Source organism: Aotus nancymaae, unplaced genomic scaffold, assembly GCF_030222135.1.
Source record: "Aotus nancymaae isolate 86718 unplaced genomic scaffold, 86718_ANA_hifiasm-v0.15.2.pri h1tg000059l, whole genome shotgun sequence".
Classification (NCBI taxonomy): Eukaryota; Metazoa; Chordata; class Mammalia; order Primates; family Aotidae; genus Aotus; species Aotus nancymaae.
The window spans coordinates 49,959,735-49,977,781 of NW_026988473.1; the positions used below are offsets into that span (position 1 = coordinate 49,959,735).

At 36.8% G+C, this 18,047-nt stretch overlaps 1 protein-coding gene across 4 annotated transcripts in view; it reads left to right on the forward strand.

Annotated features, from left to right (window-relative positions):
* Positions 1 to 18,047, forward strand: part of SBF2 (SET binding factor 2) — a 472,399-nt gene that overhangs the window by 258,164 nt on the left and 196,188 nt on the right. For all 4 annotated transcript variants that reach the window (XR_010338354.1, XM_012456679.3, XM_012456682.3 and 1 more), the window contains exons 10-13: positions 2,274 to 2,351; positions 3,222 to 3,335; positions 3,797 to 3,925; positions 7,382 to 7,480. Coding sequence is in view for 3 of the 4 variants with exons in the window: in XM_012456679.3 (XP_012312102.1) it covers positions 2,274 to 2,351; positions 3,222 to 3,335; positions 3,797 to 3,925; positions 7,382 to 7,480 (420 nt within the window). In the remaining variant the exon portion in view is untranslated. The remainder of the gene's footprint in view (positions 1 to 2,273; positions 2,352 to 3,221; positions 3,336 to 3,796; positions 3,926 to 7,381; positions 7,481 to 18,047) is intronic.

The following is an 18,047-nucleotide window of genomic DNA, read 5'->3' on the forward strand; positions in this document are numbered from 1 at the left end:
TCTCTAGGCTGTTTCCTGGTCATTACCTATAGGGTGAATGTTTTTACAATGACTAAGTGATTGTTTGCCAAAGTGAAGCATGATTTGGGATAATATGTGGTCAACCTTTTTTATTTTAATGATTATGTTTTTATATAATGTACTTAAAATGGCATATAGAACCTGTGATTTCTCAGATATCATTTAAGAAAATACTAGGTTTAAGAAGGTGAGTTGATTGAGCCGGGTGCAGTGGCTCACACCTGTAATCCCATTGCTTTGGGAGACCACAGTGGACAGGTCACAAGGTCAGGAGTTCGAGACTAGCCTGACCAACACGGTGAAACTCTGTCTCTACTAAAAATACCAAAAAAAATTAGCTGGGTGTGGTGGTACATGCTTGTAATCCCAGCTACTCAGGAGGCTGAGGCAGAAGAACCGCTTGAACCCAGGAGGTGGAGGTTGCAGGGAGCCGAGATCATGCCACTGCACTCCAGCCTGGGCCAAAAAGCAAGACTCCATCTCAAAAAAAAAAAAAAAATGGTGAATTGATTTAAAGACAATTTGAAGAAAAATATTAACTCTATAATTGAATAGATGGTATATAGATATAGCAAAAGCTGCGAAGGTAGTATTTGAATGACTGAAGAAAGTTTAATGTTTCTAGAATTCATATAGTGATTAAATCTTATGTGTGGTTACTTACTACTGATATGAGTAGTTATTTAGGGGTTAAGTACTAAAATTAACAAAGGTTAAGATTTTAGTTCTTAAGCCAGTGGCTCCTGGTAAGGGTTCTGCTGCATACTTGTATACCTAAACCTGCAACACCTGTGCCAACAAATTTGATCAATGTGTAAAATTCCTTTTTGGTAAACCTGAGTGTACATATTGTTATATTTATTAAGCACAGTGGTGGATTAGGTACTATTTATAGCTCTGTGGATAAGAAATAGCATAGTGTGTTGTCAAACAAGGACCAAGAAGAGACTAGATTTTATGGATGATGGGGAGCATTGACACACAAGTATATAAGCTTTGTTTCACTAGTAAATAATTATAATCAAATGGCAACACAGTGCTTAAACTGTGTAATAACTATGGATTACTTTATAGACACCAAGATATTTTATACTGTGGTAGTGATTCAGTGACTTGGACTGCCAATTTTTAGTGTTGTTTTTAAGTGTTGTTTTGAGTCTTTTGGTCTATTCTCAGCTTACCATCAAAAACTTTAGTATTTGAAAATGATTCTGCAAAGACAAAAATTTGCTACATACGTATACAATTTCATCTTCTCTGTGCAAGTCCTATACAGGCCCTTCTTTCCCAGCTGCTCCCCAACCTCATTTCCTTCAAACCCTAACTCAAAAGTTATTTTATTTTATTTTTTTAGTTTTCCCTAAGTTGAATTAATTATACTTTACATTTCATATATTATACTTCATATATTTATAGCAGTTTTGTGATATAGTTTTATACTTTTATCTGTCTGGACTGCAAAGTTCAAAATTTTATTTTGTATTTTCTTTCTCCTCGCTAATTTTTTTTTTTTTTTTTTTGAGATGGAGTCTCGCTCTGTTGCCCAGGCTGGAGTGCAGTGGCATGATATTGGCTCACTGCAACCTCTGCCTCCCAGGTTCAAGTGAATCTCCTGACTCAACCTCCTGAGTAGCTGAGACTACAAGCACCCGCCACCACGCCCAGCTAATTTTTGTAGTTTTAGTAGAGATGGGGTTTCACCATATTGGCCAGGCTGGTCTCGAACTCCTGACCTTGTGATCCGCCCACCTCAGCCTCCCAAAGTGCTGGGATTACAGGCGTAAGCCACCACACCTTGCCTCTGCTCAGTAATTTTAAATTACACTTAGAAACATAAAAACAAGTAGCTGTTTTAAAAAATTCAACTGCATAAACAAATAGCTCTGACCTAGATTATTCCCTTCCCAGAGATGACTACTATTTTATAGTTCAGTGTATTTTTTTCAGAACTTTTCATTCTCATTTGTATATACATCAATGTATGTACATATATAGATTTAGGATTTATTTTATTTTCAAATAAATTAGGCCATACTGCGTATGTTTTCTAGAACTTGTTTTCAACTGAATATGTTGTCTTTTCAATTAAATATGTTTCTACAATAGTACATATAGAGCTACCCCAGCTAATTGAATTGTATTCATGGAAGGAATATATCATAATTCATATGCCGACATTTTCATCTTAATGCCCCAATAATAGATTTCATTGATATTATGACATTTTACATAACGAAACTTCTTTGCTTTAGATTTTACACCCAGATTTGGAAGTAGCAGATCATGCTTTTCCTCCTCCACGAACAGCTTTATCCCACTCAAAAATGCTGGTAAGAAGTTTAATATTTAAATTCAATGCTGTTTAAGAAAGCTGTACTTTTATTTGTAGGGTTATTAAAGAAGCTAAGTGAAGTTAGAGTTAGATGGACAGCAGAGTAAAAAGTGTCCCAAATTAGAAATTAGGAGACTGTCCTTATGTCCTGTTCAAGAAGGAGCCACAGGGAAGGGCACTGGGCAAGCGGCCACTAGGGATTAAACTGCTGCCCTGAGGGAGGATGAGTAAGTGTAGGACAGAAAATCAGAACCTAGATTATAGCCTGGAAAACTGTGCCAAGCATCAAATTGAAAAGATCAGGCAAGGATTAAAAACAAAGGAGATGCTTACAAAAATGGATACAAAGAATGCTGGTAATAGGAGAAAATCAAGTTTGAGGAGTGTGTGGATGAAAATAGTTCAAATTGGAAGCCGTAACAGAGGCCCCCTTTTTATTTTGCTTAGAACATTTCTTAGCAGTGTGCTTTTAAGGAACCTCAGGGTGCTAAACACAAATACTTAAGCATTCTTGACCTTCATTTCCTGATCAATTAAGTAAGGAATTGACTAACAAGTTTCCTTATAGTTCTAGACTATGATTCCAGTAAAAGCTGGATTATCAAAACAGTTTTCAAAGTCATACCTTATTCATATAAGAGTAGATATAATAAGTTTGATAAACTTTGGAAAAATTTCATAAGCTTTCAAAATACAATCATGAGAGTTTTTTCTTCTTATATTTGTCTTTTATTTGGTTGTGACTGTGTTTTGGTGGATATAAAAATCAGAGGACTTGGGATATATGCCCTTTCACCTTTTTGACTCAATGATATTTCATTTGTTTTTAAAAAGTTAAATTACCTAACATTTCTTCTTACGTTTTTAGGATAAAGAAGTGCGAGCAGTTTTCCTTAGATTATTTGCACAACTCTTCCAAGGATATAGATCCTGCCTGCAACTTATAAGAATTCATGCAGAGCCAGTAATACATTTCCACAAAGTAAGTTACAGTGCTGTATTGTATCTGTCCAAAAAATATATTCTAATTTAGTAAAACTACTTGTTTTTTTTTCCTGGCCATTTATTTTGACCTTGATTTATCAAATGTGATTATTTAAAATTTCTGTTTTGTGTGGTTAGATATCAGTTCTTAATAATAATATGGAACTCACATAATGTCTTCCTTTAGAATATGTTAACTTTAAATCAGTTTTTCTTTTAAAATCGAGTGTCAATTTCTGATTTTTCCTCCTTGTAGACAGATTCATTTTTATTCTTTTCAGTACATGTAGTATTTCAGAATAACTCTCTTTGAGAGAAATATGTTTATGAGAATACATATTTATACATGAAGGAATTTATATAGGCTTTGATGTTTTTATTATATTTTTGCTTTGACCACTTGTCCATTGCCAAGTGATAAATTATTATTTCACATTTTCTTTCTTTTTTTTTTTACAGACAGCATTCTTGGGGCAGCGTGGTTTGGTCGAGAATGATTTCCTCACTAAAGTACTCAATGGAATGGCATTTGCAGGTTTTGTTTCAGAAAGAGGTCCTCCTTATAGATCTTGTGATCTCTTTGATGAGGTATAGTTCTTATTAAATGAAGGCATTATTTATACCCATAATTAGACTAGTAATACTGTTAAAAGTAAAAAAGTAGTATTTTTCATATTTATATAGTCAAATATAAATTAAGTATTAAATAATCCCAATATTATTATGCTTATCAAATCTCAATATTTTAATGTGGATTATAAAAATTAGAAAAAAATGATTATAAGATGCCTTGGAAGTACATATAATTTTTGAACAACTGAATTTTAAATAATTGAACAATGTACACCACTCAGGTGATGGGTACACCAAAATCTCAGAATTCACCACTATGTAATTCATCCATGTAACTGAAAACCACTCATACTCCAAATGGTATTCATATTAAAAAATATTAAATTTTTAAAAATAATTGATTAAAATCTTTTTTATTTCACAGTGATTGTGTAAATAGATTTCTTGTTTTTAAAGGCACTAATGCAGTAGTTCTTTTGTTAGTCTTAGAGGGAGAAAGGTTTAATTTGAAGCTAAGATAGCTGAAATTACTTCAAATTGGAGTTACATTTAGTCTATCAGAGTCATAGAGCCATAGTTTAACTTCTTGCCTTTTTTTTTTTTTGAGACGGAGTCTCTCTCTGTCACCAGGTGCTAGGCTGGAGTGCAGTGGTGTGATCTTGGCTCACTACAACCTCTGCCTCCCGGGTTCAAGCAATTCTCCTACTTCAGCCTCCCAAGTAGCTGGGACTACAGGCATGCAGCACCACAGCCAGCTAATTTTTTTGTGTGTTTTTAGTAGAAACGGGGTTTTCACCATGTTGGCCAGGATGGTCTTGATCACTTGACCTTGTGATCTGCCCACCTTGGACTCCCAAAGTGCTGGGATTACAGGCATGAGCCACCGCCCCTGGCCTCTTGGCGTTCTTACTAACCAATTGGCAGCATTTCTCTACTTCTCTTAGGAAACATCAAATATACGGAAAACAGATTTTTGTCTCTATCTTCAAGGAATTAGCCATTGAGAGGGAGAAATAGTGCAGATATGACTCAAAATAAGGATGCTGTTTTACATTTATTGTTCTTTTAAGCATCTTTTCATTTATCATTTAACTCAATATTCACAGCAACCCATTCTGGTGGATAGAACAAGAATATTATGCTCATTTCAATTTTTTAAAGAGTACTGTATTGGAACCAAAAATCTAAAAAGTTCCTTGAAGTCTATAAAAGAACAAACACTTCTAGAACCCAAGATAATGGAGAACAGTAATAGTGGTCATGTTTTGCTTCTGGTGATTTTCTTTTATATAGAGAAGGTAGGAATCAGGATCTTAAATATCTTTGATTCAGAGGAGAAAGATCTTTTATTTTTTGTAAAGATAGTGAAGTATTCACAGGTAAGAATTAAAGAAGAGGTACATGTTTTAGTTCTGTGTAGAATATGTTTACTGCATCAGATGCTTTAATTGATAACACAAAGCATATGAGGATTTAGGAGACATTCTGAGGTGGACAATTTTTTCTTTTTTTTGAGATGGGTCTCACTCTGTTGCCAGGCTAGAGTACAGTGGGACAATCTTGACTCGCTGCAGCCTCCCCCTCCCGGGTTCAAGCAATTTTTCTGCTTCAGCCTCCTGAGTAGCTGGGACTACAGGCATGCACCAGCACGCCCAGCTAATTTTTTTTTTATTGTTTTAGTAGAGATGGGGTTTCATCATGTTGATCAGGATGGTCTCGATCTCCTGACCTCGTGATCCACCTGTCTCTGCCTCCCAAAGTGCTGGGATTACAGGCATGAGCCACTGTGCCCAAACGAGGTGGACAGTTTTTTCTAATCAATTATTGGTCATTGATTCTCTAATACAACCATATAATATGATTGATTATTGATTCTACTAACATATATCAGCCTTTAGATTCTGTACTAATTCATAACATAATATTTTATGGGATTAAAATAGATGCTCTCCAACGTCTTTTCTAGCTCCTACATTTTATTAGTCTTTGAAGCCTTATGAATAGTAACATTGGTTTACATACTCTTTCTTTTCTATTCAGATTTCTCTTACTCCCTCTGGTAGCTTCATCACAATTAAAAAGCGAGATTAATTACTTGCAGAAAACTTGCTTGCCACAGCCTCTGTTTTTGTAGGTCTTTCCCTTGCTTGGGGTGCCTCCTCTGTTCTTCATACCCTGTTCTTATCTTACCACCTCTTCCAAACTCTCCCAAAGTAGTTGACTCTGAGAGTCACTCAGTTGCGTTAGGCTTCATTTTGTGTCTCTATATGGTAACTTATTTTTTATTTATTTTTATACATATATACTCTAGATTGGAAACGATGATAAGGCAAGAACTCTGTCTAAAGTTCCTATTGGGTCACCCCTTAGTGTTCATCCAGTTCTCTGTTGAGCCTACAGTGGTGACCTTACTGATGTTACTTGACAGCCAGTTAATCATATGTATATGATGTTACTTGACAGCCGGTTAATCATATGTATATATCAGTCAAGAGCCTAAGAAAAATGAGGCATCAGAACTAAATAATTTCTCATCCTACCTTCTTTGGTTATTTGCATGGGAATGCTTTGGTAGGAAAATAACATTTGCTCCAGGGAAATTGATTCTTGTTTTCACTTAGCCTAGGGCAGCCTACCACAATGGGGTGTTATGGGGGCTTTGAGAGGCAACTTGCATTGTGCATGGCCTTGTCCTCACACTTCCATCAACTAGACGTCTTAGAATGAAAAGAATGTTTGCCTTTGACAATCTTTCTGAATCCTAGCCTAGAATAGGTAAGCTGTAGTTTTATATGCCTATGCAGTGAATCTGTTAGTTCCTAAAAGAATTCTATATTGTACCTTTTTATTTTTATCATCCATCTATTTATCCTCCCACAATTTTTTTTCCTGTCAGCCTTCTTTTCTTTACCCTAAGTATACAGACTCACACAGTTCTCCCAATAAATTAGTTAATAGATAGATGTACTAGAATATATATAATTTGAGAACTAGAAGGTATCTAAAGGTCATCTTGTTCTTCCATCTTAGTTTAGAGATGAGAAAACTGAAGCTCAGGAGTTTAAGGGACTAGTCCCAAATCACATTGTTAGCACAGCTAGGACTACAGTCTGAGCATCCTGACTTGAACATTTGGTTCATGTTTTGTGAGTTAAGGAAGTGTTTAGACACTTTCTGACTGTCTGAATTTCTCTGACTGAGGCCTGTGGAATGACAGGGTCTTTCTAAGTTCCAGAAATGACTTTTCCCCAGAAGAAATAGGGCCCCAAATCCTCAGGGAGGGACCACTAGACAATTCAAGGGTTTGATTGACTCTGTAACCCCAGAATGGAGGTGAAACCTAAAATATTTAGTTTTAAAAATAATGTACATGTTGGATTTTTTTGGTTTGCAAATTGTATGAAATTATCACAGTTTTTGAATTTGGCATATTTTGGAATTGATGTTTTGCCATTTGATTCTTTTTCCTAGTTGGTAGCCTTTGAAGTGGAGAGAATTAAAGTTGAAGAAAATAACCCAGTGAAGATGATAAAGCATGTCAGAGAACTTGCTGAGCAACTATTCAAAAATGTAAGTAAGTATATTTATTTAGACAGTCATTAATTTTATTTATTTATTTATTTATTTTGCCATAAGTTATTGGGGTACAGGTGGTACGTGGTTACATGAGTAAGTTCTCTCGTGATGATTTGTGAGATTTTGGTGTACCCAGAACCTGAGAAGTGTGCACTGCACCATATTTGTAGTCTTACTGTTTCTTTATCCACTCATTGATTGATGGGCATTTGGGTTAGTTCCATGATGTGTTACATTACACACACACACACACACACACACACACATATACGTGTGTATGTGTATATATGTATATATACACACATATATACACACACATAAATATATAGGTATAGGTATATATATACACACACCTATATATTTGTGTGTGTGTGTGTGTGTGTGTGTGTGTAATGTGTATATGTATATATGATGGAATATAATATATATGTGATGGAATACTATGCAGCCAGGAAAAAAATGAATTGATAGCATTTGTAGTGACTTGGATGAGACTGGAGACTATTATTCTAAGTGATGTAACTCAGGAATGGAAAATCAAACATGTATGTTCTCACTGATACGTGGGAACTAAGCTATGAGGATGCAAAGGCATAAGAATGATACAGTGGACTTTGGGGACTTGGGGGAAAGAGTGAGAGGGAGGCAAGGGATAAAAGACTTCTTTATTATTTGGATGCCCTTTATTTCTTTCTCTTGTCTGATTGTTCTGGCTAGGACTTCCAGTACTATGTTGGAGAGGAATGGTAAGAGTGGGCATCCTTGTTGCAGTTCTCAGAGGGAATGCTTTCATCTTTTCCCCATTCAGTATTGTGTTTGCATGTTAATTTAGCTGAAAGTTTTTTTTGTTGTTGTTGCTTTGAGGCAGTTTTGCTCTTGTTGCCCAGGCTGGAGTGCAATGGCATTATCTTGGCTCACCACAACCTTCACCTCCTGGGTTCAAGCGATTCTCCTGCCTCAGCCTCCCAAGTAGCTGGGATTACAGGCACATGCCACCATGCCTGACTAATTTTTGTATTTTTTGTAGAGACAGGGTTTCACCATGTGGGTCAGTCTAGTCTCGAACTCTCAACCTCATGATCCGCTTGCCTTAGCCTCCCAAAGTGCTGGGATTCCAGGCGTGAGCTACTGTGCCCAGCCTGGCTGAGAGTTTAATCATAAATGGATGCTGGATTTTGTCCACTGCTTTGCCTACATCTATTGAGATGATCGTGTGATTTGTGGTTTTTAATTCTGTTTATATGGTATATCATGTATGTTGACTTATATATATTAAACCATCCCTGCATCCCTAGTATGAAACCCACTTGATCTTGGTGGATTGTCTTTTTGATAAGTTGTTGGATTTGTTTAGCTAGTATTTTGTTAAGGATTTTAGCATCTGTGTTGATCGAGGGTATTAGTCGTAGTTTTCTTCTTTGGTTATGTCCTTTCCTGGTTTGGATATTAGGGTGATTCTGGCTTCATAGAATAAACTGGAGAGGGTTCCTTCTTTCTCTGTCTCATGGAATAGTGTCAAAAATATTGGTACCAATTTTTCACTGAATGTCTTGTAGAATTCTGCTGTGAATCCATATGGTCCTGGACCTTTTTTTGTTGGTAATTTTTAAATTACCGTTTGAATCTCATTGCTTATTACCAGTCTGTTCAGGGTATCTAATTCTGCCTGATTTAAGCTAGAAGGGTTGTATTTTTCCAGGAATTTGCCATTCTCTTCTAGATTTTCTAGTTTATGTGTATAAAGGTGTGCATAGTAGCCTTGAATAATCTTTTGTATTTCAGTGGTGTCCGTTGTAATATCTCCTATTTCATTTCTCAGTGAGGTTATTTGTATTTTCTCTCTTCTTTTCTTGGTTAATTTTGCTAATGGTCTGTCAATTTTATTTATCTTTTCAAAGAACCAGTTTTTGTTTCATTTATTTTTGTAACTTTTTTTGTTTCAATTTCATTTAGTTCTTCTCTGATCTTGGTTATTTTCTTTCTTCTGCTGGGTTTACGTTTGGTTTGTTCTTGTTTCTCTATTTCCTTGAGGTATGACCTTAGATTTTCTGTTTGTGCTCTTTCAGACTTTTTGATGTAGGCATTTAGGACTAGGAACTTTCTTCTTAGCACTGCCTTTGCATCCCAGAGGTTTTGATAGGTGGTGTCATTATTGTCATTCAGTTCGAAGAATTTTTTAATTTCCATCTTGATTTCGTTTTTGACCCAATGCTCATTCAGGAGCAGATTATTTAAATTCCATGTATTTGCATGGTTTTGAATGTTCCTTTTGGAGGTGATTTCCAGTTTTATTCCACTGTGGTCTGAGAGACTGCTTGATATCATTTCAATTTTCTTAAATTTATTGATGCTCATTTTATGGCCTATCATGGTCTATCTTGGAGAAAGTTCCATGTACTGTTGAATAGAATGTGTATTCTGTGGTGGTTAGATGAAATGTTCTGTGTGTATCCATAAGTCCATTTGTTCCAAGATATGGTTTAAATCCATCATTTCTTTGTTGACTTTCCATCTTGATGACCTGTCTAATGCTGTCAGTGGAGTATTGAAGTCCTCCACTATTACTGTGTTGCTGTCTATCTCATTTCTTAGGTCTATTAGTAATTGTTTTATGAATTTAGGATGTCCAGTGTTAGGTGCATATATGTTTAGGACTGTGATGTTTTCCTGTTAGACAAGGCCTTTTACCATTACATACTGTCCCTCTTTGTCTTTTTTAACCACTGTTGGCTTAAAGTTTGTTTTGTCTGATATAAGACTAACTACCCAACTGGACGTGATGGTTCATGCCTCTAGCACTTTGGGAGGCCAAGGCGGGAGGATCACCTGAGGTCAGGAGTTTGAGACCAGCCTTGCCAACATGGTAAAACCCTGTCTCTATTAAAAATGTAAAAATTAGCCACGTGTGGTTGCAGGTGCCTGTAATCCCAGCTACTTAGGAGGCTGAGGCAGAAAAATTGCTTGAACCTGAGAGGCAGAGGTTGCAGTAAGCCAAGATCACACCATTACACTCCAGTCTGGGTGACAGAGTGAGACTCTGTATCAAAAAAAAAAAAAAGAAATGCCTTTTTCCACCCCTTTACCTTAAGTTTATGTGAGTCCTTATGTATTAGGTGAGTCTCCTGAAGGCAGCAGATGGTTGGTGAGTTCTTATCCATTCTTCAGTTCTGTATCTTTTAAGTGGAGCATTCAGGCTATTTACATTCAATGTTAGTATTGAAATGTGAGGCACCATTGCTTTCATCATGCTCTTCATTGACTGTGTACTTTGGTTTTGTTTTTTGTTTTTGCTTTTTAACTTGTGTTGTTGTTTTATAGGTCCTGTGTGATTTATGCTTTAAAGAAGTTCTGTTTTGATAAGTTTCCAGGATTTGTTTCAAGATTTAGAGCTCCTTTTAGCAGTTCTTATGGTGGTGGTTTGGTAATGGTGAATTCTCTCAGCATTTGTTTGTCTGAAAAATGACTGCATCTTTCCTTCGTATATGATGTTTAGTTTCGCTGGATACGAAATTGTTGGCTGATAATTGTTTTGTTTGAGGAGGCTGAAGATAGGACCCCCAATCCCTTCTAGCTTGTAGGGTTTCTGCTGAGAAATCTGCTGTTAATCTGATAGGTTTTCTTTATAGGTTTCCTGTTGCTTCTGTCTCACAGCTTTAAAGATTCTTCCTTCATCTTAACTTTGAATAACCTGATGACAGTGTGCCTAGGCGAAGATCTTCTTGCGATGAATTTTCCAGGTGTTCTTTGTGCTTCTTGTATTTGCATGTCTAGGTCTCTTGCAAGGGTGGGGAAGTTTTCCTCAATTATTCTCCCAAATACGTTTTCCAAGCTTTTAGAATTCTCTTCTTCCTCAAGTACACCGATGATTCTTAGGTTTGTTCATTTAACATAATCCCAGACTTCTTGGAGGCTTTGTTCATATTTTCTTATTATTTTTTCTTTGTCTTAGTTGGTTTGGGTTACTTCAAAGACCTTGTCTTCCAGCTCTGAATTTCTTTCTTCTACTTGCTTCTTAATTTCTTTATTGCTGAGACTTTCCAGAGCATTTCCCATTTCTAAAAGTGTGTCCAAAGTTTCCTGAATTTTTTATTGTGTTTTCTCTAAGCTATCTATTTCTACGAATATTTCTCCCTTCACTTTTTGTATCATTTTTTGGATTGCCTTGCATTGGGCATTGCCTTTCTCTGCTCACTCCCTGATTAGCTTAATAACTAACCTAAATTTTTTTTCAGGTAATCAAGGATTTCTTCTTGGTTTGGACTCATTGCTAGTGAACTAGTGTGATTTTTTGGGGGGTTGGGGGTTGTTGAAGAGCCTTGTTTTGTCGTATTACCAGGGTTGATTTTCTGATTCCTTCTCATTTGGGTAGGCTCCATCAGAGGGAAGGTCTAGGGCTGAAGGCTGTTGTTCAGATTCTTTTGTCCCATGAGGTGTTCTCCTAATGTAGTACTCTCCCTCTTTTCCTATGGATGTGGCTTCCTGTGAGCTAAATTGCAGTGATTGTTGTCTTCTGGGTCTAGCCACCCAGCAAGTCTACCCGGCTCCAGGCTGGTACTGGGTATTGCCTGCATAGAGTTCTATGATGTGAACTATGGGTTTCTCAGCTGTGAATACCGGCGCATGTTCCGGTGGAGGTGGTGGAGCATGCAGTGGACTCCATGAGGGCCCTTGGCTTTGGTGGCTTAATACTCTGTTTTTGTGCTGGTTGGCCTCCTGCCAGGAGGTGGTGCTTTCTAGAAAGCATCAACTGTAGTAGTGTGGAGACGGACCAGCAGTGGGCAGGGCCCTAGAACTCCCAAGATTATATGCCCTTTGTCTTCTGCTACCAGGGTGGATAGGGAAGGACCATCAGGTTGAGGCACCTGTGAAGTCTGCAAGCTGGATTTGCATCCTTCCCCAAATTCTGGCCAGGAGCCTTCTTGCCCTCTTCAAATTGTTGCAAAGTTCAACTAGAGAATTCATTAATTTTAAAAATATGCTATTAAATATTTTGTTCACAGAACTAGAAAGCGTCCTCGTTCTGTGATAGTTTTTTTGCCCTGGATTGTAAATTACAAGATACTACAGTTGGTACTGTATATCAAAATAGGCCACATTTTTCAAAGCAATTTTCCTGTCAATCAGTGTGTTATGAAAACATCTTAGTCACAGTTATTTCAGTTTGTCATTTGCCCTCATTGTGGTTTTCCTTTGGTCTCTTGTAAGACATAAAGATTAGACTCATTGGAGACCAGAACCACCTCAGATAGAATTGACCAATGTACTCTGCTTTGGCTTGGTACAGTGGTTGTCAGCTGGATCAGGAGTTACATTGTTTTGAACAGAGAGCAAGTGAAAACTTGAAAGTAAAAAAGCAAATTGGCAAGTGACCACAGAAACACAGGGATGAAAATATTCCATGGATGGAGGATATACAATAAGTTAAAATGATTCGGATGTGGTAAAGTGTGAAATAGCTGTTTGAACACCAGGAAAGAAAAGAGCCTAAAATGACAGAGATTATATGCATATGGAAAAATGGATTTGAGCTAATGAGTGTTTATTTCTCCTGCTATAAAGCTTTGAGTCCTTTTACTAAAAAAAGTAAAGTAAGTGGGAACTATAGTCCTCCAGGGAGAAGTTGAGGGAAGATGTAATTTTTTTCATTGTGATTAAATCCTGACTTTAAAAAACAAAAAAAATTCTAGAAGACAGAAATGTAACATTCTATACTGTTTCTAATCTAAACATTGTTGAAGTAGAAATTTTCTTTTAATTTGTGGTTCTAACATATACTGTATCTGCATAGGAAATAACTTCTGCATAGACAACTCAATAGACCTAAAATTAGAGCCATATCATTGATTTAAATAGAATATTGGTATCCAAAGATTAAAATATAATGGTTATACATTTTCTCATTAGTCTTTTCATAAGGGAAAAATGAACATTAAAATTTTACCAATAAGGTAGTGGTTATTGGTTGTATATCTCTTGAAAAAATAAGAGAAATTAAATTATAAATCAAGTCAGCTTTTGTTTTTTTGCCTATTTTAAACTTTTTTTTAAATAATTTCAACTTTTATTATAGATTTAGGGGGCACATGGGCAGATATGTTAGCTGGGTTTAGTGTGTAATGCTGAGGTTTAGGGTGTGATGGTTGCTGTAACCCAGGTACTGAGCATAGTACCCAGTAGTCACTACTTTTCACCTCTTTCCCCCCTCCTTCTTCCCCTGTCTAGTAGTCCTCAGTGTCTACTGTTGCCAGCTTTAATGAGTACCACTTACTTACCTTCTGGGGAAGATGTATTTTTAAGGAAATCATTAAGAATTTAGGGTCAGTATCCTGACCCACAACAGTTATTGTTTAATTTAGTGATTTGATTAGATGGACCTTTTTGGACATTGGATTATTAGTCAGTGCTTTATCATATTCATTTGAAATGTGAGAACCAATTGGATAAAAGCAGGGATACTAAAAAATGTGTTTCTTTATGTTATTCCATTATTTTGGAGTTTCAAGTTCTCCATTTAGAATGTGACCTTTCTTTCAGGGAATACTTTTTTGAAAGAGAACAAAGTAAAGTTATTCTGTTATTTCTGAGTTTTAAGTTCTCCATTTAGTATGTGACCTTTCGTTCAGGGAATAAATACTTTTTTGAAAGAGAACAAAGTAAAGTTCAGAGGTTTCGTATTAAAACAAAAAATCCATCTTTTATGAATTACGCTTATCTAAGTTTTGGTAAATAGAAAATTATTAAATTCGGTTTTATCAGTTGCTCAGTTATCAATTGTTCATTATAAATTTATCAATTGTTCATTATAAATTTATCCAGTTGTTCATTATAAATTCTGGAAATATGTATGATCTGCCTGTAATATTAAGGGAACAGTAATATTACTAACACGTGCAGAGATAACATTCCTGTGCCTGTTAAAAGATGAATTTAGGCTGAGTGTGGTGGCTCATGCCTGTGATCTCAGCACTTTGGGAGGCCAACGCAGGAGAATCCCTTGAGGCTAGGAGTTCAAGACCAGCCTGGGGAACATAGTGAGATTCCATCTCAACAAAATTTTTTTAAAAAAATTACAAGAGACCAGGTGTGGTGGCTTACACCTGTAATCCCAGCACTTTGAGAGGCTGAGGCAGGCAGATCACAGGAAGTTGGGAGTTTGAGACCAGCCTGGTCAACATGATAAAACCCCATCTCTACTAAAAAATGCAAAAATTACCCGAGCATGGTGACACATGCGTGCAATCCCAACTACTTAGGAGGTTGAGGCAGGAGAATTGCTTGAACCTGGGAGGCCAGGTTGCAGTGAACCAAAATCGCACCACTGCATCCAGCCTAGGCAAACAGAGCAAGACTCCATCTCAAAAAAAAAAAAAAATTAGGTGTGATGATGGACACCTGTAGTCCGCCTGTTCAGAAAACTGAGGTGGGAGGATTGCTTGAGCCCAGGAGTTCAGCAAAGGAGTTTGCGGCTGCAGTAAGCTATGACTGAGCCACTGTACTCCAGCCTGGGCAACAGAGCAAGACCTTGTCTCTAAAAAAAAAAAGATGAATTTAATTTCTATTTTAAATTACTTAACACAGAAGTACTTTAATTGACTGTTACTTGTAGATTACTAGTTTCTTTACTAAGAAGTAATACTTTGAGATTTCTAAACATCACACTTTATGTCATAACATTGGTTTAGTAAAAGTATAAATAAATTATTTTCCTGGCAACTGGCATGCCAGGATCTGTTACTTGAATTTAGTTGTTTATAACTATGGCCAATATAATAAATGTGTTTCTTGATTAGTATACTGAAACTTAAAAATCTGTTAGAATTCTGTCAGAAGGAAAACTTGTGTTGTGTGCTAGTCTTTGTCACTTATTATGGCTGTGAAGTAGTTACAGCATGATCATATGAGAAATTTCTGTTGACCTATTATAATAATAATAAATATTGAGTTCATATATAAATATACAGCTTTTCTTTTCATGCCCAGTTGATAATGCGGGCGTTGGCCCACTTTGGCTTTCAGAATCTTCAGTGTCTGCATGAGAGAGCATATTTAGCTACAATGTGCCAGGCATGGGATTAAACACTTTACATACATTAGCTCTAATCCTCATAACAACAGTGTAAGGCAGGTGTCATTATCCCCATTTTAGTGGGGATAATTGACTTAGAATTATATGGCTCTTAAGTGATAAAATCCAGATTTTAAATTGGGAATTTCATCTGTTCATTTCCTAAGCCTATGTTCTTTCACTATAAGGCTGAATCATTTCCGATTGGAAAAAACAGTGATGTTTCCAGTCGTTGACTTTACATGTTGTTCTTTTTTTTAGACAAGGTCTTGCTCTGTTGCCCAGGCTGGAGTACAGTGGCACAGTCTCAGCTCACTGCAGCCTTGACCTCCTGGGCTCAAGCGATCCTCCAACCTCAGCCTCTGAAGTAGCTGGGACTATAGGCATATGCCAACACACCCAGCTAATTTTTTTGTTTTGTATATTTGGTGGAGATGGAGTTTCACCATGTTGCCCAGACTGATCTGGAACTCCTGGGCTCAAGGGATCTACCCACCTTGGCCCAGGAGGTTGAGGCTGCAGTGAGCCGAGGTCCTGCTACCACACTCCAGCCTGGGCAATAAAGTGAGACCCTGTCTCAAACACACACACACACACACACACACACACACACACAATCCCTGTCCTTTAAAAGTGATCATCATTAGATATTATTATTAAGAGACTATATTACTAGGTAAGAGTCCTTCAAACGTCTTCTACATTTCATGGGCCTTATTGGAAATTTTTTTCACAATCTAATTATATTTCATTTAATTTAATAAATTATATTCTTTAAGTACTTAGTGCCAAGCATTTTCTAGATACATAACTCTCCTAATATCCTTCAGAAAAGGATACACAGACATGACAAATAAGAATTTGTGACTATCCCAGTGGATTGTCATCAGATTGTCTGAGATTCCTTCTAGTGCTAAGATTCTGAAGTCCATGATGATAAAATCATTCATGAAGCAAACACTTTGCAAAGTTAAAAAGCAGAACACGACAGTAAAGTTGCTTTCTTGGGTTATGCAGGAAATTGCGGGGAGGGAGGCAGGATGGTGTCAATGCAAAGAAAATAATCCACATGGTTCTATTTTTAACTAGTCAGTTTTTTTTTTTAATCACATTTCTAAAATTCCCTTTTGGTAAGCAAGAACCAACCATATAATTTGACTCTTTCCTTATTATTGGGTTGGAATTGAGACCTGGTGATTCCATTCAGATGTTTGTAAATACTTTATTGCACTGAAATCTGGTATGTGTATCTAGGCCCTCTTTTCATTTCCCTTTGAAGCACCTCAAAAATATACCTTAATTTTCCAGTCTCTTCTCACCACTCCTTTATATTGCTTTTTAGTGAGGTGTCAGGAATGTGAAAGGATGTATGTGATTAGAATGTAACTGAGCTTAGCTGCTCTTTTAGCTTTATGGAGCTTCCCAAATAATTAAGAAAAGCATTTGATGACTTTGGTGGGTTAGGTGGAAGGAAGGAGAAGGAAACAACTAAATACATTAGAGACAAACTGTAAGCATTGGCAGGGTTTATACTGTGAAAATTATTGGCAACACATCTATGCAGCTTTTCTTTCTATTCCCGATTGATAATGTAGGGGTTGGCCTACTTTTTTGGCTTTCAGAATCTTCAGTGTCTGCGTGAGAACACATTTAACTACTTCCCTGCCCTATCCCTATGATTCTTTTTTTTTTTTTTTTTCCTTAAAGAGACAGAGTCATGCCCTGTCACCCAGGCAGGAGTGCAGTGGCTTGATCATAGCGCATTGCAACCTTGACCCCCTAGATTCAAGCAATCCTCCTGCTTTAGCCTCCCTGGTAGCTGGGACTATAGGCACACACCACCATGCCTAGCTAACATTTCGTAATTTTTTTGTAGAAATAGGGTCTCATTATGTTGCCTAGGATGGTCTTGAACTCCTAGCCTCAAACAGTTTGCCCACCTCAGCCTCCTAAAGTGTTGGGATTACAGGGGTGAGCCAGGGCCCCCGACCTCTGTGATTCTTGATATGCATGTATAAAGGACCACTAACAAATGTTTTTACAAAGTGAGAATATTAAGATAGGCCAAGACAGAAAGATAGGCCAAGACAAGAACTTCATAAAACCTCCACTTCAGGGCATTAAGAAATCAGTTGGACATGTTTTACTGTTTTACATAGTACAGTTTTTCTAATTTGTTTTGCATCTGCAATAGTTTAAAAATATTTACTAGACTATGTAATTTGTCCGACAATTTTTGTTTTATTCTTTTTTGTTTTTTATTTTAGAGATGGCATCTCACTTTGTTGCCCAGGCTGAAGTGCAGTGGTTGTTCACAGACACAAACATAGTGCACTACAGCCTCAAACTTCTGGGCTCAAGCGATCCTCCCACCTCATGCTCCCAAGTAGCTGGGACTACAGACACACATTACCATACCTGGCTTTGTCTGACAGTTTTAGTAAAAGTTCAAAAGTATTAGAAAACCTAAATTTCCTTGTAAAATAATATGAGATT